Source organism: Eubalaena glacialis, chromosome 13 (genome assembly GCF_028564815.1).
Source record: "Eubalaena glacialis isolate mEubGla1 chromosome 13, mEubGla1.1.hap2.+ XY, whole genome shotgun sequence".
Classification (NCBI taxonomy): Eukaryota; Metazoa; Chordata; class Mammalia; order Artiodactyla; family Balaenidae; genus Eubalaena; species Eubalaena glacialis.
Window position 1 is genome coordinate 53,425,024 of NC_083728.1, and position 21,671 is coordinate 53,446,694.

Sequence of the window (21,671 nt, forward strand, 5' to 3'; positions counted from 1 at the left end):
CTGAACTGAATTTGGAGTGGCCTCGGGTTCTCTGCTTTCCCCTCTCCAGGGAGGAAAGTGAGAGCAGAAACACAGTGTTTCTTCTGGCTGTTCTGGAGCCTTTTGTGAAATGGAGCTGCAAGCGTCCTGGCTAACCCTTGTTTTTCCTTTCTCACCCTCAGTGGGGTCTCTGCAGGAATTGGTTTGGCTCCATGGCGCTTGGCCTGGGAAGGGGCCGCTGCCCCCGCCCCCGCTGTTACTGTGGTTACCATGGTTACGGCTGAGGCTGGCGTTTGGGGGAAGTGATTCTCCGGGTGGCTGGACCAGGTCTCAGGGCCTTCTCCTGGTTTCCCGCTTACTCCTGGCCATTTCTCAGGGCTTCTCAGAACCTCCCCCAAAGCGGAAGGAGGCAAACAGAAGGAGGGTGAACCTAGGATCCGTCGGCTACTTTGCGTGTTAGTGGACTTCAGAGAAAACCACTGGGCCACCTGGAGTTCAGGGACACCAATGCTATTCCCCAAACCTGGCACCCAATGAATGTGTCAAATAAAAACGTCAATGAACACAGGATGAAGGAGAAACCCCTGGCTATAAGACTTGGGTTGAAAAAAAATTATCTGTTTGTCTGTGATGTTGAAGGCACGGGATAATTACGAGTTAATTGTGTCAGGTTTACACATTTGTTATCACCTCCAAAATAATCTTTTCAGAACCTTTTTTTAGCTCTTGAGTTTAATTCTCCAGAATTTATACTGCATCTCTACCTGATGCTCAAGGATGATTATATGCACATAATTTTGTCATGGCTTTTAATTTCTGCCCAACTCCAATTCTAATGAATTAGGTTCACTCCTCAGAAACCAGAGTCATAGATGGGAAGTGCACTCTGGGTGGCTGGGTTTCCTGGAATGGTTTTGGGGCAGAGGCTCTTTTGAGCAATGGTCCCTCAATCCATGCCAATCCTTGAATCATTGTTTCAGCTTCAGAAGGGACACTTGAGAATTCACCTGGTCCAATGACTTCATTTTCTGGTTGAAGAAACTGAGCTGAGATGAGGAGTGACTATGATGGATGGGATTGACAGCCCCCCCATGCCTCCCACCCTTCCTCCACGCTGGCTGCCTGTGACCCTGCTGGTCTTCCCACTAGAGTGGGTGGAGTATATTTCCCCCACTCCATGGATATTGGGCTTGGCTGATGGAGTGTGGGTGGAAGTCTCAAGCCAAGGGCCTAGGAGGCACCTGTATTTGCCCTTGCCCTCCTGCATTCCAATGATCCACCGTGAGAAGACATTCCCCAGGTAGCCACTGGTCCAAAGAAAATGAGCACACACATGGAGTAGACATGAACCTCACCTGCTGCCTGAATCAAAGGCAACCATGCTGGAGCTGGAAGCAGACTGCTTAGCCAGTGCCCGCTAAGATCAGTTACTCTATGGTCTACCTGTCGACATGTGAGCAGGAGCATAAAGTCTCGTGATTCTAAACCACGGAATTTAGGGCTGGTTGTTACACAGTGTGTTGCAGGGATAGCTGACTGATACAGTTATTGGGCTGAAACCCCTGCCCCTACTCCCCTCTGGTTGAAAGTATTTCTCTCTGAAGAGATCCGGCACTGCACGGGGTCCTGGACTCACCATCCACACCATCATGTAGGAGAAGGCTGCGATCCACAGCGTGGAGGAAGCGAAGGTCACCATAAACCACTTCTCCCAGCGGGGCTTGTTGCAGTTGGGGACAGTGAAGTACAAGACAAAGCTCAGGGGCCAGGTAAACGCCCATTTCACTGTTTCCAGTTTGCCAGCTGGGAAAACAACAAAGGCAAAAACAAACAAACAAGTCAGCGAGCTCCATTTCTCTGCTCCGCCCTCTGCACGGCTGTCCCCGGACATTTACATCCTAACGGAAGGCCTATGAAATAAGCCTGACCATGTTGCTCTTTTCCCGGTAGACTCAGATGGCTTTCCACCAGCAACAAAACCAAACGGAATAAAAAGTTATCCACTGCCACCTGCTAGTCAGGCAACTGGAGCCAGGTGGGAAAGGATGAGGAGGATTCTCAGGATACAAACGGGGTGGGGGGAGCGTGAGGGGTCGGGGTGGAGGTGGGGGAGGGGAGGTAGAGACCGCCAGCTGCCTCTGGGTCCTTCTCCCGGTGGATAGGCAGCTACACCTTCCCAGATTCTAAGGCGTCAGTGGGCACAGCGCCACCTAGTGGAATTGATCGACATCCTCTGTCAACTTGCCGAAATCTTGAAAGACCATCTGAAAGCTCTCAAGGTTGTCAAAACACCGCTTGAGTGTCTGCATCGCAAGCTGCTATGGATTTGCAAATCCATAATTGCTTCCTGGCTCTAACTACTTACTGCCATGGACAAGATGATGGATCTGTCAGTGATGACCTGATCCTACCATCTCTGAGTGCTGCCTGAGTGCTGAGTATCAGAGACACCCATAAATGCTTATTTTGGTGACAACATTACCACGAGTTCTTGTAGCCTCAGATTTGAAAAACACAGTAGTTTTCCTTTGGCCATTATTACCATCCTGCTTAAGTGCTAACTCACCTCTAAAAAGAAATATCAAGATCTCCATCTTCCAGAAAGTTCTCTGTGTGCATCCTTCTGGTCAACATCCCACCCCCCCACCACCATAGATTAGTTTTTCCTGTTCTCCAGCTTCAAATAAATGAAATCATATAGTATTTTTTTGTGTCTCTACCTTCTTTTATTCAACATAATGTTTTCTGAGTTTCATTCATGTGTCAGTAATTCATTCCTAATTGTTCTGTAGTGTCCCATCCTGTGAATACACCACGATTTGTTTATCCATTCTTCTGTGGATGGGATTTGGGTTGTTGATAGTTTTCAGGTATTACAACGAAAGAAGCCAGGAGCTTTCTTGTAGGAGTCTTTTTGTGGGCGTGTTTCCATTTCTCTTGGGCAAAGAGCCAGGAGTAGAATTGCTGAGTCATAGGGTGGGTGTTTATTTAACTTTGTAAGAAAATGCTAAACTGTTTTCTAAAATGATTATTCCATTTTATATTCCCTCCAGAGTTAAGGAGGTATTTTTAAAATTACATTTTGAATAGTATGAATAAAATGTTTAACACAATTTATTTTATAATTTTATGCTAGCATCCAGCACTTATTCATACATCTCTTACCAGTCTTCAGTTTCTTAAAACTATTTAAGAGGAAAACTGCAGAATAAAGTTACACAATGCCACTTTTGGCCCCTGGTCTCCCTAGACGGCAGGGTGGTCTCTAGGGGGAGATGGGGGCTTTCTCATCAGACAGTGCTGGGTCCAGTCCCCGTTCTGCCAGAGTCGAGTGCCTCAGTTACTTAAATTCCCTAAGCCTCAGTTTCCTCATCTGTAAAATGTGAACACAGAAACACTGAGCTTGAGGGTTGCTGGCAGAATTAAATGAACTATTAGGATTGGGGTTGGGGCAACATAAGTTTGCACGTTACTGGACTCAAAACCCTCAGAATCTTTCCTGACTCCCCATTCTTTCGTTCCCCACCTCAACCCTGGCCACCTGCCCAGGGAACTCGATCTGTCTGCATCTCCCTATCCCCATGGCCTCTCCCTGGACCAGGTCCTCCATCTATGACCTGGCTTCCTAAGGGGACTCCCAGCTCCCTCACCTGCCCCACCTCCATCTGCGTGCCACTGACAGCCAGAGCCTCAGAAAGCAAACTGTTCTAGAACCTTCCACTGGCTTCCAGTGCCCTCAGAGTAAAACCACATTTTCCCACAAGGCAAATCATTGACTGGTTTGGCTCCTGTCTGCCACTCCCCCTACTTACACACTCCCCTGGCTCCAAGCCTCCTTCTGCCTCAGGGACTTTGCATTTGTGGTTCCCTCTGGATAGAGCTTGTGGCTGTGTCTGTCCTGTTGAGCAGGTGACCTCCCAACACAAATGTCACCAGACCCCTCAGATCACCCAGTCTGAGATCCCCTCCCACCCTACTCCTTGCTTTCCCATCACCTGCATTTATTTGCTTCATAGCAAACTTCTATTTGAAATTAACAGGTTTATTTGTTTCCTCACTATTTGCAGTTGCCCCCAAACTAGAATATAAGCTCTTTAAGAACGAGTGTTTTCTCTAGCTTGCTCACCACTCTGTTTTGATGCCACGAACAGTGCAGGGCACACATCCCATGCTCCATACATATTAGTATCAACAGTAATGACATAACTATGAACAATCTAATCAGATGGACCAAAGGAAACTATTTGTTTTTGAGAATCTAAGGGCATCCCACTTACAGGTGCACAATAAAGCAAAGAGAACACATTTGTAAGAAAGGAGGAGTCTCTCTCCATTAGCTGCTATGCATCTGGTTAGATTAAGGTTTGGAGGTGTTGAGTGAACAATGAGAACACTGGCTGTGTCTGGCTGGATTACAAAGCAACGAGGCTGTTGGGAGTTTTCTGTGAGGGGCTTTCAAATGCTGCACCATCCAGAACACGGCCAGATCCTTGGATCCCAAATGCCTCCTGGAATTCCACACATTCCTAAACCCTGCACTGTGGTGATAAGGGATGGATCCACCTGGGGCCCTCGGCATCCCCTCACTGACCTCCCAGTCCTCCTGATGCCCTCCCAGGGGGAGGGAGAGACAGACAGACAGACAGAGACAGAGAGAGAGAGAGAGAGAGACTTGGTTCATTTAAAATACACACCCAATCAAAGTAACAAAGAAACACAAGAATGGGGAGAGAAATGACTTCAATCTGGCTCTGTCATTCTTCAGAAAATAAAAAAGAGAAGAAAATGAGGTCAGAACTATGACAGCGAGAGCTTAGCAAATGATACTGGTGAGGGAAAGTTGCAAGCAATGTAAGTTCACACCCGTGACTTCTGAGTTTTTTTCTCTCAGCTGCTTTAAAAATTCTGACTGGACACTGGAAGGGCATTATATCTAGAAAACGGTTTTCACTATCATTAAAAATGATATGCTTTCTTTACCTTACAGCTCCACTCTGACAACAACAAAGCAGAAATTCAGAGTACCATCTGCAACGAACCTTTAAATGTAATATAACAAATGTAACTCCTCAAACAAACCAAGTGATGCGGAAATGTGCCTTTTAAGTGATTTTAAGCAGCAGGAGCGTTCAGATAAGGATCGTCCAGATAAGGATCATCCATATTTTAGCCAGTCTGAATTTCCACTTCTGAACAAAGGGGTCAAAATTGTACCCCTTCTTCTTTCAGCCAGTATTTCTGGATATTTTCCCATCTTTTGTTCCACTGTCATGTGGTCTAAATACAGCCTCCCCCGGCTCCTGGTGGGTAGGTCTATTCATTAATTTAACAAATACTTATTGAACGCCCACTACACCGCTCTGTGCTGGCACCGCTCCAGGTGCTGAGGACACAGCAGCGAATTAACAAAACAACACTCCCTGCACCTGAACCTGATGTCGCAGCGATTATGTGACGTTTTCAAAATCAGCCAGAAAGTCAGGGGACGAAGCAAGGGCGTGAGCTTAGGCCTCTGAGCACACAGCACCCCTCTGAGCATCACGCTTCCTAAAAAGCAGAGAACTTGTTCCCAAGTTACAGTCCTTTAAAAATGTAATTTAAAACTTTTATTAATTTTTATTTTTATTGAGTTATAATTAACATACAGTATGACATTAGTTGCAGGTGCACAACATAGTGATTCAGTATTTTTATGTATTATGAAGTGGTCACTGCTTTGAGACCAGTTGAGACCATACTGAGTTACAGGCCTCATCAAGCTTTTTAGGAAGCTTAATACTGTTAGATGGAGGAAAAGTCATCGCTCAGTATTGCAGACCTAGAACTAAGTATATACATTTGTTCTAACGATATAGGCAATAAAAATGCACATTGTGTTAAAATGGAAAATATATAGAGAAAACAAAAAATAATTTCACCTAGGATAAACATACTAACATTTTGGTGTATTTTGTTTCAGCCTGTGCTCCAGGGAAGTGTATTTACCTCCATATACATGTAACTGTTTCTCTGTCAGTCAGTCAGTAGTAAGAAGGCTTTCTTCTCATAAGAGGTAAGAATATAAGTACAATTTATATGTGTGTAGACATATAGATACATATACTATGCATAGGTATAGATAATACATGTATGCAACCTATATGTATGTTACATGCACATAAACATGTGTTAATATAGGTGTATATATTATATAATATACAATATGTTAAATATGTGTAAATATTCGTGTATTAATATACACTATATTAAATGTATAAAGTATATAGAAACCATGTTACATGCACACATTAAATCAATCACACATGTGCAAAGAGTACATATATACGCATACACACATATACACACATGTCCTATATATGCGTCTGTTTACATACTCCCACACAGTTACTTACTTGTTAATTATACACACTCTAGTCAAGCCCTGGTGGCAGAAACACAGGGAACCCAGGCCCCTGCAGGATTCCTGTGGGAGGGAAACACATCCTCACCCAGTGGAGGGGCCTTTTTCAGGCCAAAGGAACTTGGCCTGAGAGGACCCTCAAGGGCTCTCTGCTGGCCTGAGGGCCTCCACCCACTCACCACTGGGATGAAGCGGCCCTGCCCAGGGGAAGGCCTGGCCAGACACTCAGCCCCCAGCCTCGAATGGAGGTTCCGGGCCCGGGAACGGCATTTCTCAGCAGCTGGTGGAGGACAGGGGGCCACACTCGGACAAGCCCATCCTCCACTTCAGAGGCAGAACCAGGCCCTGACCTAGGCTCCCCGGCGACACAGAGGAACCGTGAAGATGGCTGGTGGGACCCCGGGCCTCTAGCCCCCGCCACCTGCGGTGGCCCATGGACCACCGGTATCACCTGAAGGCCTGTTAGACACGCAGAATCTCGGGCCGCACCCGGGCCTCCCGAATCAGAGCCCACCTTTTGTCAAGGATGCCCAGGTGAGAAGGGCTGGTGTAGGGGGACTCAGGACCCCACTTCCGGTCTCAGCACCTCGGGGCCCTGGGGTGAAGCCGAGACCCCTGGGGTGGCAGGACCACGCAGAGCATCCCTTCTCCTTGAAGGCCTGTGCTTCCAAAGGACAGAGGGTGCCTGAGGTGGGTGCCTGAGCCCACACCTGCAGCCATGTCTCCCAACACGTGAGAAGGCCCTGGGGCCTCCACATCTGCATCCTAATCCCAGGGGCAAGGGTGGGGAGCAGGAGTTCAAGATACCCCGAAACCTCACAGTTAGGTCTGGGATGTACCTCGTCCAGGTGAGAAATAGGGAACACGTGACCCAAAGGGGGCCCTTCTGTCCCACTGAGTGATGAGGGTTGTCTGCTCTCACACACGTGGCTCTGATGTTTTCCTGGAGGGGTGCACGTGGGCTCCTGGGCTCCGGGGCCAACACAGCGCCAGCCACTTAAAAACTCATCAACTGGCCTCACGGCTTCCTTCGTCAGGGTAAGACTTTAGCCAGGTAAGCATTCCTGGAGCTTGGTTGCGGGCTGCTGATGGTGAACTCTAAAAACAAGGGCTGGGGGAGGTGGAATTCCAGGTGTGGCCCCCAAGGTCTGTGCCCCAATTTTCACAGCCTGCGGGAAGGATGAACCACCAGCCCTAACTGTGCTAGGCTCTGGGGCAGAGCTGACCTCCAGACGGGCAGGTCATGATCCATCACGGGAGCCCTCGGAAGCAGAAGGGGAGGCTAGAGGGGAGTGTGGGGAGGACCAGACACAACACACGGTGCTGGTTTGCTAGACGAGGGGCCACGGGAGCAGAAGGTGGTGGCCTTGGGGCAGGGAGCAGCCCCGGTGACAGCCACGAGGAGGAGACAGACTCAGCCCCGCAACCACCAGGAACCCACTCCTGCCAGGAACCCAAGTGTGCCGGGGCCTCTAGGAAGGACCACAGCCCTGCCCACCCCCCTCCATCACGGCCCTGTGAGCCTCGGAACACCCAGCCAGGCCACGCCGGACTTCTGACCCCCAGAACCCAAGCAAACCAACCGGTTTAAGCCGCGAGGCTTGTTCTTATTTGTTACAAAGCAATAGAAAATGAACACAAGGCCTTACGAAGGAGGAGCAGGAGTGGGGGGTCTGGTCATTTCATCCTTAACATGTGTTTGTCCTGGGCAGTAGGAAGGTTGCCAAGAAATGTTGCCATAGGTGGCAAAATGGATAAAGAGCCAGGATAGTTTTTTCTAGCAAGATAACCTACTAACAAGTAATGATTTAACTCTGGGTGGGCGATTCCGGAGTTTGGGTGGGTATTTTCTAGTTAGATTTGGTCAGCCCTTGACCAGGTTGAGATCTCAGGAGCCCTGAGGGGGTCCCGGCGCCCCCCTGAGCTTTGCCTGCTGTCCCTGGACACAAAGAGGGGCACAGAAGGACCCTGCATCCAAAAGTAACACGCGACTCTGATACCCTGTGCCCATGTCTCACCATTAAACGGCCTTTCACGTGGAACCAGCACTCCCACCTGAAAACCTACAGCCCCCATCCATCCCAGCACCTCAGAGAAGACACACAGGCTAATTAAGCTTCACACACTTGGCAATGAATGTGAATTGGACCATTGCACTCTTTCTTGAAACAGCCAGAAACTTCTGGAAGGTCTAGCAGAATTCTTTGGGTTTGGTCCACCCGTTCCCCTAATGGGTAGGGCTGGGGGACAAGGCTGCGGGAACAGCCAAGTCTTTGCTGGAGGCAGCAGTCGGGGGGGAAGGACACTGCCCTGGTGGCCGGGGTCCTGAAAGCTTTACCAGCCTCCGCCTGTGCCTCCACCTGCCAAGGAGCCGGGAGATTCCCTGGGCCAGCCCCGCGGTGTGATTTAGGCACTTTCTACCCAGGTGTGCATCCCCTGTGGTGCCCACCCTGGAAATAGCAGGTCCTGGGGCAGGTGGGGCCTGAACGGGGATGAGGGAAGAGCAAAGGCCACCTGGGAGGGCTGCTGGGCCCCCAGGGCTGGCTTTGCCAGGACAGCCTCCCACCAACCGCAACGGGGTGGGTGAAGCCCTTCTCCCCCCAGCACCACGTGCCTGGCCAACAGGGTCACGGGCTTTCCTCCTTAGCTCCAGGGGGCCTCGAGGAACAGCTGAGAGAGAGCCTCCTTGAAATGCCCACATTTCAACCCATGACCGAGTGTCACCATCTTGGTCATCTTTGGACCCCCTACAGTAGAATCTTATCCGCTGTAAAAATTAATATAAATATTTCTACGTCATACAGAGATACTTCCTTGAATTTAATATCAGAAAGGTCACCCAAGTCAAGGGCATCAACTCAGTGGCCTCAAAATAGCTCCAGACCCCAGCCCAGCCCAGACGCGGGACCTCTTACAGGGGGGGTCGAACGGCGTGTACGGCCCTTCCTCGTCCTCCTCGTCCTCCTCCTCCTCGTTCTCGTCGTTCTCGTTGTCCTCGTTCTCATTCTCCGTCTCGTTGCCGGCCTCAGCAACAACGTCGTCCCCCCGAGTCCCGTTCACACCTCTGTCCAGGGCGCTGCTGGGCCCCATCCCGTTCTCCACCGTGTGCTTGATCGGGATTTTGATGGCCACCTCGGATTCCCCATTGGCATAAGCCCTGCTGTTTATCAGTCTTTGTCTCTGGAAAAAGAAAGGCACGTTCTAATACGGCCAGAGGGCCTGCAAATCCTCACACCCAGAACACCAGCTATTGGGATGTTTCCCAGTCAGCTGGCAAGGAGGTGCTTCCAGAAGACTCTGCAGAGAAGTTCTAAGGGACTCCTCAAAGTAATAACCAACTCTGGGAGGAAGGATTAATCTTTATGACCCACTGGAACTTGCAAATCCCTTCAGAGGAGAATCCCCATGTCTCAGATGGGCACTGATTTCCTATCAGGGTTCTTGATTCCCTGTGTGCTGGGGTATTAACGTTCTCCTCCAGATTGTAGGAATTCCTCGGTCCATATGTGAGAAAGCCATACACATGTGTTTGGATCACTGTATCAATAAGGCTGCCATTCTGGAGAAAGGAACACCCAGGAAAATTCAGGTCAGAGACTCTGCATTACTTTAAACTAGGGTAACCTTGATTTAGCAACTACTTCTGTGCATTCACATCGGAGAGCTTTATTCAGATAGAAGATAAAAAGAAGAAGGTAGGTAGAAGGGATAGAAGAGTTTTTCTGTATAACTGGGAGCTGGACTACGTCTCTGGACATGTGGAGGGAAGAGCAAGGACCAAGATGCACAGCTGGTCCAGAGAGCAAAGATGTTGGGAAATGGCTGCGGGATATTATTGTGCGAAACACTGAGGTAGGTGCTTCTACATTCAGACCAGGAAACTTTCTCCCCTTCCCAGTTTCCCACCCCGTCCATGGCAGATGGACTGTGCTTTCCCAGATACCTCATTGATCAACATGCGACTGGCCATGGAGAGTCGAGTCTTGGGGGGAAAGTGGCTGGTGATCATGATTCGAAGACCAGCCTCAGAGAAAGAAAGCTGGTGTGGGTAGGCCGACAGCAGCTCATCTACCATGATCACTGATGCTTTGCGGTGGAAATTGGCTGGGAAAATTAAAAACATAAAATAAAAATAACACTGAGGCTAGGAGCAGGAAAGAGATATTCATTCACCTTCCTTCCATTCCTTTCTTTCCTGCTATCTCTCTTCTTTTCTCCTATCTTCCTTCCCTCCCTTCTTTCCTTCTTCTTCCTTTTCATCCATCCAATCACCCATCCATCCATCCAATCACCCATCCATCCATCCAATCATCCATCCATCCATTCATCCACCCATCTGACCATTCATCTACCCATCCATCCATCCAATCATCCATCCACCATCCAATCAACCATCCATCCATCCGTCCATCCATCCATCCACCCATCCATCCATTCATCTATCCTCCCACCTACCCATCTATCCTTCCTCCCTCCCTCCCTACCTCCCTCCCTCCCTCCCCCGCTTCCTTCCTCCCTTCCCTCCTCCTTCCTTCCAACTATCCATCCAACTATTCATCCATCCTGGAAAGTTTGTCATGATCAAAATTTGAAGAAGAGTTAAAATCTGCTTTCTGCGGGGCTCATTGATACCTCTTTGAAATGACCTGAAACAATTTAAGAGTCCTTCACTAACATGGTGAGAGTGAGTGATAACATAAGAGAATCTCCCTTTGTCCTCAAAGGATTCTTTTCCTGCCACTCATATCTGGGGCATAGGAAAGACCCCAATAGTCTTTAGTAACACTTTATGCCCTTCAAATGTCAGCAGTGCTCATCCTGAGCTGTTAAAAGCTGCAGAATTGATATTAGTCCAGGTGGAGGACATGGTGGGTGGAAGCCCACGTTGCTGCAGCCCAGCCTGTGAGCAGGGCTGACCGGGGCTAGGGGTGGGGAGCTGGGCTCGAGTCCAGAGGGGGCTTAGGGCAAATCTTGCGTCAGGATCTGCTGGCAGGCCTGAAAATAACTTCCGCCATGGCCCAAGCCCCTCTCTATGGGTGCTGCAATACGAGCACACAGCTCACGGGTACCTGGCCAAGGCCTCACTCCTGTTCTCCAGGCCACTAAACCATGAAATGATCTCTGGAAACACTGACTAATAATAGGTAGCTCTCTTTGGTTCCCTAAGAGTATTCCTTTCATGGTTATGAACTACCCTGAAGAGAAGAAACTAAATGAAATCCTTATATGGGATAGCACTGAATACTCATAAGTCTTTTGTTCACCATGCATATAATTAGTGAGAAAAGTATATCAAATAATTGATTTTTCAAATTCTAATAATTACCCACAGATTTCAAACTTAGATATGTATTTGAAAATAACCTATAGATTTTCTAATTTCTTTTGTTTTGCCTGAAAAGCAAACAAAATGTGACTGAGAAGAAATAAACCCACACATTTCAAGGGGAAAGTTAAAAAGAAATTAAATGAAAAATGAAACGCATTCTAGGCAAACATAAATGATAATTTTCCATGTTCCTCGAAGAAAGAAAATTATTAGAGAGCACTGTATTATCTCTTTGTATATCAGCTGCTTAATAAGCATCTATTGAATGTAAGCATTACTTTGCGGGAAAAAAAGGGTAATTTTCTCTGTCATTTTGCAGCTCAGAAACTGAGGTAATGTAGCCTGAAAGTGAATTTGGATATAATAATACGCTAATAACAACTATAATTAATGGAGTATTCTGCAGACTTTATCTCCTTAACTTGTTACAAAAGTTATCCTCATTTTGCAGAAGAGAAAACTGAGGGTCAGAGAGGTTGAGTAACTTGCTTCATGGTCACTCAGTCGGAATGTGACAGAGTCAGCACCCTGACACCCATGGCCTCCTCTCCTTTACCATCGCCCCACTTTCCCTATATCACCCCCAGCATGTTTGGTCCAAGAACTTCCACTGGCTTTCGGAGGTTGCCCATCAGCAGGATGAACCTGCTCCCCACCCGATGCAGCGAGGGAGGGAGGGAGGCCTCCCCGGGGGCAGGCACACCCTCTGGGGCCTGGCGGGGTACGCAGCCCCCCGGGGTTACCTCTCTTGAGTAGCACCACGGTGGCGTCGCAGTTGCTGCTGTCGTCTATTTCAGCGTTGTTGGCCAAGCCGTTGACCATGTTTCCCGCACCCTTGGTCCTCCTCTCGAAGCACTGGTGAATGCAGGCGTTGTATCTGGACACGGCCATGTGCGGAAAGAGCCCATCAGCACGGCCGTACCTGCCTCCCCGGCTCCCAGCTCCCCGCAGCTCCCCGAGCCTGGATGCCTGTGGGGGACCCTGTGCCTTAAGTTGTTACGTTATTATGTGATCATCCTGTTTCCCCCAGAATATACAACCTGCCCATTTCCCAACTTGAGAATATACGGTAAGTGAAAATAAAGCCAACATCACATAGATACATAGGGACACACTGCTTTCTCTGCAGAGTCTTCCACGTCAGCGGGGGGACTTCTGGGATTGAGTTCCCTTACTCGGGGTCTGTGCGTGGAAGGGCTGTTGTGAGACTCAGAGGGATGGGCAAGGTCTCCCTCCTCTGGGCCACGTCCGCAGGGCCTTTGCTGTCAGGGGCATGCTTGGTGGAGGAAGGTCAAGGCGTCACGTCCGTCTCTGCTGCTACCCCAGGCTGTGTATCACGGTCCACGTGTACAGGCGGGCTGGCTGTCGAGGTCTCTGTCTGCCTTTAGTTTCCTGAGGTCATAGGCTGGGAGCCTGGGAATGTCTGTCACTGTTGTGCCATAATTCCAGGACTGCTGCGCCCTTGGCTCTATGAAAAAATTCTGGGCTATGATTCTCCAGAACGACTGAGTGAAAAAGAATCAAAACATTGTGCAGTGCTTCTTCCATGTGTGTTGGAAGGGAGGAAGCTTAGTCAAGTTCCTAGGATGTTTTGGCAGGTAAATATCCTGGTCCCTTTATCGTTGGTATTAGAAGACTCCCATAGAGGAATCCTAGGAAACTCACTGGTTTTTGAAATATTTATGACATTTATGAGATGAAAATAAAACTATAAAAATGATATTTCTGAGACCATTGACAATTTGAACACTGACTGGATACTTACTCATATCAAAGCATTAGCGTTCTTTTAGTTGTGATCATGGTGGTTAGGTGAAAAATGAGTCCTTTAAGAGACATGCACTGACATTTGGGTAGGTGAACTGACATGATGTCTGGGGCTTCAGGTCACGTGGGGAGAGGGAAACGGCTGGGGGTGTGCGTGGAGGAAGCTAGTTGATGGTTGTAGGGCTCCTGGCAAGCACGCGGGGTGTGTCATGCTAGTCTGCTGACTGCTTTGCACGGTCAACATTCCTCTTAATGGAAAGGCCTCCCCACTTTCTTTCTCTCCCCTCCTGATGGGGCTCTAGGGGAGACGTGGTGTTTCTGGCATCTTGACTCAGAATCCACTTTCCCCACAGAAATACTGACTCGCCTGGGTGTTTGCTTTAAAAGTTAGCAACTGTGTGTTATACATTTATTTGGATTTGGATAATAGGATAATAATACTAGGTATCGTATTATTATAAGCGCTTTCTTGGAAGCAGATATTGGTTAATTACTTAACTCTTCCATCATGTTCCATCCTACAAACACCCTTTCAGGTAGGAAGCATTGTTCATTCTGTTTTTAGAAGCAGAAACTGAGATTCAAAATGACTGAATCACCTGGCCCAGGTCCCATGGCCGGGGCTGCACAGGAAGCACTTGATCTTAACCACCAGACCACACTGCCTCATCTGGGGACCAAACCCCAGAGAAGTGACCCAGCAGTACAGAAATCAACCCTCGCTGAGGCCGGGTATGCCTCAGGCTCCCGTAAGGTTTCTACCTGTTGGGCCAAACTGGAATTGCTTTTTGACCTTCAGACAGAATGTTTAACGTCATTTTAAAGCCATCTACCCAGGAGGCAGCTGATGATTCTAATACATGCTGTTTTTAACGGCTGCTGCTCTGTTTTATATTTTTAATTGAATGTTTTAAATTTTGTGCTTGCACCCTGAAGCTATTTTATTATGAAGCATGCAATTTTATAAATCAGATTTTATAAAACCCAGTGATTAAAGCCTCTGATTATGGAGCGGGATGGCTAAAGAGCAGAGATTTCAATTTAGAACTTAGGACTAGAATTTATGCAGAAAATTCCACGAGCACAGTAGCTGCCTTTCCCCGGTCTATTTGTATCCTGCTGGTCTGAACAGCTGGGAGGTTGGTAAAGCTGAAGCATCAGCAGAAACACACCTCATTAGCTTTCACACTGGGCATGGTTTGGGGTAGGGAGATTGTTCACTGTGTTATCTTTATGTCCACGTGCCCCGCCGGCGACTCACGGGCATTATGATGGCTCAGTAGAGGGGTACTGTGGTCACAGAATGCACGCTAGCAAAATTCCTCCATCTTCCTTCTTTTTAGATGAAAACCACTTTTTGAAGACCTCCTTATTCCGTGTAGCCCCTGGTGAATTCAGTATGGGACATGCTTTCATCTAAATTCAGATTTAAAACCCTAGATCCATGTTGGGCTTATAGCAGACACTCAGTCAATTCTCTGGAATAATTGAAGGATCCACCTTTTCAAAAGGGAATATGAGAGCTCTTGACTCTTTGGGGTCTCAAAGCATCAAATTGTAAAAAAAAAAAAAAAAGGTGAAATAAAAAATGCTGAAAGAAGATGTCTATTGTTGAGGATTCCTGACTGTGGCACCGATTCCCTAGTAGTTTTGCTCTTTGAGAGAAAGAGGAGTAAGTTGGCTCCTTCCGTCTTTAAAGGCTTTTCCTTGGAATCTAGAAACTGTGGAAAACTTTTGGGCCAACTCTGGTTTTCATGGGAGCTGATGTATTGGGATGCTTAAATGGAAGGTGATTTGCGGTGAAAGTCTCTGGTTTCTTTGTTTGCTACCTCATGGTAACTCCACACCAGGGTAAGTTTGGGTAAGGTTCTATTCTATCAGTAGAAATGTCCTCTTCCAGTCACACGACCCAGTGACTGGGTCCACACTGACTGTGGGACAGCTCCTGAGGTGGAAACTGGGTGCTATATTGAGCGGAATGGCAGCAGATGGCTTACAGCCCACCCTGGCTGTCGGGCAAGCCAGCTCCTACCTTCACTGTTCCTGTGACGTTTATCAATGGCCACACTGATTTCTCCCAACGGGCTCTCGGCCACCAGAATTAATCTCTGTCAGGCCTCAATAGCAAGGAAAACTTGACATGTCAATTGCAGACTGCCACCCGACGGGTCCAAATGGGCAGTTTCTGAGAGCGGTCTACTGCCCTGCGTCCTAGAGAAGGTGGTCACTCCTGCAGTCACATAGGCTGGGGAGAGCATGGACGAACTTAGAGCAAAAGGAGCAGCTCCCGTGGGGCAGGAATCTGCAGCACAGAATATCTCTGCACCACTGACAAGCTCCTCATCTCCATGGCACTCAGCAAAAAGATGAACTGGCAGCTTCCAACCACGGTGCTTACATTTTGCACTAGAGTATGGGAAACGTCAGCAACGTAACTCCTGATACAGGTGGTAAGCTGTCCAGACTCCAAGGGGAACAAGAATGCATGATGTGGTGGTTTTAAATTACATCCACACATTCTGTGACACTCCTCTCTTCCAAAGGCAAAGTAGACCCGTTGAGTGAGGACTGGACTGAGTGACTCGTTTCTAATAAACAGAACACGGCAGTAGTGATGGTGTGTGACGTGTGAGACCAGATCATAAGAGGTGTTGCTGGGTCCTTCCTGCTCTCTCTTGAATCACCTGCTCTGTTGGAAGCCAACTCCCGGGTGTGGGGACAGTAGAGTGGCCCTGAAGAGAAGCCCACGTGGTGAGGAACTGGGGCCTCCAGCCAACGACCAGCACCTACTCACCAGCAGCGTGAGTGGGCCATCTTGGAGCCCCAAATGGATGACAGCCGCCCTGGACAACCTCTTACCTATAATCCCATGAGAGCCCCTGAGCTAGCACCCTCCAGTTCAACTGCTCCTGGATGCTTAACTCTCAGAAACTGTACAAGATAATACACATTTATGGTTTTAAGCCATTAAGTTTTGTGGTCATTTGTTAAGCGGCAATAGCTGACTAATACAATACGAATAATGGAAGTCTGTAGATATTTGATCCATGGTTTTAGTTATCTCTTATCTAGTTCTGGTCCCATCTTCCCTCCACCTATATGGAAACATAACACATTGAGCTTTACCTTTCTTGTTATGAAAGTGAGCGAAAAAACAGCCAAAAGGTAGGCTGCCAGGTCCTGAAGAGGGGCAAGGGTTTGAGAGATTTCTCAAATGAAACCACGAAGCTTTGATTCTATCATACATTTGGGATGGAAGGGTCTATGCTTCTGCTACAAGTCGAGATTGCATTGATTCCTAGCAGGCTGCCCAGGGAGCCAAGTGAGCCTCTGATGACAGGTACCCGCCCTGTTCCCTGTTCCTCTGCCCACATTATCACATAACGCTGAGTGTAGGAAAGAGTTTTGGGAGAGAAACTAAGAAAGTATTTTACTTACTTCATTATGACAATGTAGATGAGATACATCAGCACGAGGACTAAAGACTCCCACCTGTGGACAAACCAAGAATGGTCAGTTAACAGAAGCCGCCCTAGACAGATGTGCCATACTCCAGGTCCTCTCAGACACATGTGTGATGTGAACGGCAGCTCAACCTGCCAAGCACGGCAAGCATGAGGCAGACGTGCAAACAAGTTCCACATATTTCCTGGTCTGCAGACATTTCCTAGGCTGTATCCAGGTTTTCAGGATCTTTCTCTTCCTCCCCTACTTCAAAGGAAAATGCTCCCTCTTCTCTGTTATTCGCCCACCCCGAAGAATATTTTGAACCCAGCAAGCCTTCTATAATGTTGCTGTATATAGGGGTATGTGTATAAATCTGACCACAGCTTAATCATTCACTAAAACTATTCAGATACAGTTACAAAGGGCAAACTAGAGGAACTGATAAGGGCAACCAAGGGATTGTTAGGTACATCAGAGCAAGGCATGTGTAGAGAGAGGGAGACGGAGAGGGAAAGGAAGAGGAGTTGTGGGGGAGGGGAGAGGAGGAGGGAGGGACAGAGGGGGAGAGAGACAGACACCTTGGGCAGGGAAGGTGCTAGCAGGAAGGATTAGCATGAATGAGTGGGAAAATGGTCAAGCGAAAGAAAGAAAAATAATGAAACCTTCTGGAATGTACCCTGAACTTGTGATACTTTGAATACTTCCTCTGTTTTCTTTATTTTAGTAACTTTCAGTTAAAAAGCAAGGGAACTTGATTTCTAGGTTCCTCTTTAGCTGTAGAATTTAATTAGTTAATTGAGGGAGTAATTTTGGCTTCAAGAAAAGGTTTCTGGAGGATGGTCTATGAAGAAATTCTAGGTTATGGCTTTCCTTTGCTTTTTCAAGTTCCATGTCTGGAAACTGATCCTGGGGAAATATGTGATCAAACGTAAAAAGGAGGCACACACAGGGTTTTCGTTGCAGTGCTGTTTTATAAAAATGAAGTGTTGGAAAGAAGCAAGGCGGTTATCAGATGAAGGACTGGGTACGTGAGTTATGGTATGTCCACAGGACAATGAGCTACCATGCATTGGCTGAGAATGATTCTGCAGATATGCATCTATTATAGAAAGTGCTGGTGAGGCTATTGAAAGAAGTCAGGGGGTCCAAGCCCCTCCAACTTCTGCCGCGTTTCTCGGCTTCTCTCTTAGCAAACCTTCTCAGAGGGGTGCGTGCACTCCGTTCACTTGGCAAATTTCTCTTGTCCAACTTTCACATCCATCGATCCCCTAAAACACCTGTCAAGGGCACCATCGACCCCCATCTACACAACCACAGAGATGGTTCTCTGTCATCCTGTTCAGTGTTTCTGCAGCATCTGAAGTTGATTGCCCACCCTCTTCATAAGACACTCTCTTCTCCTGACTTCTGAGGGCCACACTCCTGGTTTTCCTCCTGTCCCCTAACTTCTCCCTTTGTGTCCCCTCTACTTCTTCAGTGTGACCTCTAACGTTCTCTCTAGGTGATGTCCTCTTGTCCTATTTCTGGAAAACCAACAGACACGTCCACCCTACACTTCTCCCTGCTCCAGGTTCAGGATCCACTTGTCAATACAGCCTCTCCATGTGGCGTCTAGATGCAGGTCGGAACAGAATTCCTAATTCCTATGCCCCAGCTTCGTGTTCTCCAGGGCTTTGCCTTGTCAGTGAACTGCGCAGTCAAGCCCCATATCTGGAAATAAAAGTGGAGCCCTTCTCTACCCTCCCCCATGCCCATCAGGACTCTGTGTCCAAAATATCTGGAATTGTGGGTGTCTGCCCGCTCCACTGCTACCTCCCTCCCCCACCTTAATTTCAGCCTCTGAACTGCCTTCCTCAATGCTTCTGGATCCTGTCATTCTTCTGCTTAAGACTCTTCAATTGCTTCCCAAGAGACTTGAGAAAAAAATCAAAGGTGCCCCTCCCTGCAAAACCCGGTTCTTTTTCCTTCTTCCCCCAATCCTCTTGTGTCCCACCCTGGCCTCCTTTCATTTGCACACGGCAAGCTCCTTCCTTCTCCCCAAAGCCTTTGCACTTAACGTCCCCTCTGCCAGGAATGCTTTTCCCTTCACTCCTTCGCTGGTCCCTTTCATCCTGCAAATATCAGCTTAAACGTCACCTCCTCCAAGGAGTCTTCCCTGCCTACTCCTCCTTCACTTTCTGTTTGTGTTCTTTAAACCTCTGACCAGTCTGGGATTATCTTCTTTATTTACTTATTCACATCTAAATGCCTGTTTCCAGCAGTCACTCGGCACCACTCCTCACATCTGATTCCCGCCTCAGCGATCTGGTTTCTCCTTAGATCGGCCTCCCTGACGGAGTGCCCCCCAAGCAGGCACCCCTCCCTCCCCAGCACAGAGCAGCACTCGGCTCATCTGCACAGGTGAGACTTCTCGAAATGTCAATCTTCAGTTGCAAGACACCTCCAAGGGGCCTGAGCGTGGTCCTTATCTCATTGAAACCAATGTACACGTGGCATAAACATAACTGGGAAAAGCGAATTTATATTCCAGCTTTATTCTGAAGGAAGAGATACCCAAGAACTGGAGGGAAGTCATGTGATTGCTTAGATGCATTTTTACAGACTTGGTGAGGGGTCACTGGAAAACAAGCCAACGTCAAAGAGACATCCCCATGAGGCTGAATTACGTCCAGCACTTGGTGAACAGGTATATTAATACTCTCTCACTCCTTTGGATCTTTTAGATTTCTTACTCAAAGCAAGCCCTTCCATTGCAATACCTGAGTAAGCGTCTCTGCCGTCACATTTCAGGGATGCCTGTGGCGGCGGGGTTCCCGCTCCTGCTGGCCTTTCAGGTTTGCCTTGTTGGCACCCAGACTCAGGGCCCACCCAGCGCTTCCTCCTCATCAAGTGAGGCTCTCTGAGGCCCCTCTGCTTTTTGGCCTGATTCCGTGTTTGAGCATCAAGTCTTGGCTTCCTGGTCTTTGGCGTCGCCCCCCAACCTCTTGCCCCCGGGGCCGTATCTCCAAATGACACCGTGATGACGTGTCTGCTCCCCGCCTAGTCTCAGACATCCCCAAGGCCACGGCCGAACTGGGTTTTGCATTCTGTGTCCAGTTCTGGAACGGAGGCTGGCAGCCAGGAGGTGCTCAGGAATGAACAGTTTGGGACTTGAAGTGACTCCAACTGCAGACCCTGATGTCACACGCTCTTCCCATCTGCCCCTCCTGGCCACAGCCCGCCGCTGTCCGCCAAGGACCTGGGCTGGTGTGATCTGGGTGCGCTCTTCCCTTCCCACAAACTTCCATTCTGAACCACCTACAACTGGCCCTGGATTCTCCTGCCAGAGATTGTTCTTTTCCGTGTTGGAGGGCTACGCCCTGTTACCCCCCACCCCCACCCCTCGCCCAGAGGGCACGTCTCCACTTCCTAACCAGGGTCCAGAACCACGAAAGCCGGTCTCCAACACCATGCAGATGGACACTGTCCAGGTTGCGTCCCAGGCTCTCCTTTCTCCCCCAGAGTCACGACTTGCTCAAAGAAGAAACAAAAACAGCACCCTGCATCCTTTCGTTTTCTTATCAGGCCTTCAGACTCACTGAAGACACATTCTGAATTCCTTCTGGTAACAGTGGGGGTCTTGCTGGGCAGGGTGAACACATACCCTACTAGGTGGATCTCTGATGCTATCTATGTCAGATGTCTTTTGGGGCAGGTATCTGATGGAAAAGCACCCGACGGATATTCCCCTGCCTCTTCCTGCTAATGGAACCCCACTATGTTGAGGCAGTAAATGGGGACCCTTGATCTCAAGGAGGGTGGGATAAATGATTGGTCTAAAGCTGTAATTCTATTCCCCCCTGGACACTTATTGGTCAAAGCAGACCCAGTTGTGACCAAAGAGATATAAGGTGGAAAGGTGTTCAATGAAACGACATAGCCCCTTCTTCTTCCTTCTTGCCTTCAATCCAAACTTGATGGCTGGAACCACAGCAGCCATCTTGGGGTCATTAGGGAAAGGTCAAGAGAAATGCAGAGCCATTGTACTACCTATATCTGGGGTACTTGATATGTAAGAAAAATAAACCACTATTTCTGTAATCCACTGTGGCTGGTTTTTCTACTACCTGCTACTAAAAGCCTTCTGATGGCCACTTCTTGGCTGAATGTGACTTGCTGTGGAATGCTGTTTGAGGAATGGTAAAGGAATCTAAACCATGCATGGTGGGGATACCTTCCCCTTGTGTACTTGTATTTGACAAGGCTCCTTTCCTCCTAAAGAGTACTTTAGTTTCAAAATAAGCACAACTGACATTAGTTTCCTTTCAAGGATTTGGGGTGAATTGGTTACCTGCCTTGACATTGCTAGAACATGCTGGAATGTCCTACAACAAGGAAAGGAATTCACTGTTTAGGGAATTATTGAAATACTACTGTGCTTTAATTGCACAGATTGAAGAGTCTGTCTCTTAGGACAGAAATCAGAGGAATCAGCTCCTAGACTCACTCTTTCAGCAGAATAAATACTCATGGGTAGCTGGGTAAGAAAGTAAGGGATGTGGACAGATAAAAAAGTAAGGGATGTGGACAGATAAAAAATATCTTGAAGTTCAGTATATTTTGCAGTCAAATGAGGAGCTGAAATCCCTGGAAGTCCCAAAGCAGTGATGGGTCAGTGGTGCAGATTTTAATTTCTCAGCCTCACTCGTGAAAAACGGTCTCCGTCATCCCATCCACGTAATAACCATGATTACGTAACAGGTCGGCCGT

The 21,671-nt window shown here is 48.1% G+C and overlaps 1 protein-coding gene across 4 annotated transcripts in view; it reads right to left on the reverse strand.

Annotated features, from left to right (window-relative positions):
- SLC24A3 (solute carrier family 24 member 3) overlaps positions 1-21,671 on the reverse strand; it is a 466,771-nt gene that overhangs the window by 26,338 nt on the left and 418,762 nt on the right. For all 4 annotated transcript variants that reach the window (XR_009703089.1, XM_061207778.1, XM_061207777.1 and 1 more), the window contains exons 9-13: positions 16,914-16,967; positions 12,452-12,585; positions 10,323-10,483; positions 9,295-9,559; positions 1,616-1,782 (exon numbers count right to left, since the gene is read on the reverse strand). Coding sequence is in view for 3 of the 4 variants with exons in the window: in XM_061207778.1 (XP_061063761.1) it covers positions 1,616-1,782; positions 9,295-9,559; positions 10,323-10,483; positions 12,452-12,585; positions 16,914-16,967 (781 nt within the window). In the remaining variant the exon portion in view is untranslated. The remainder of the gene's footprint in view (positions 1-1,615; positions 1,783-9,294; positions 9,560-10,322; positions 10,484-12,451; positions 12,586-16,913; positions 16,968-21,671) is intronic.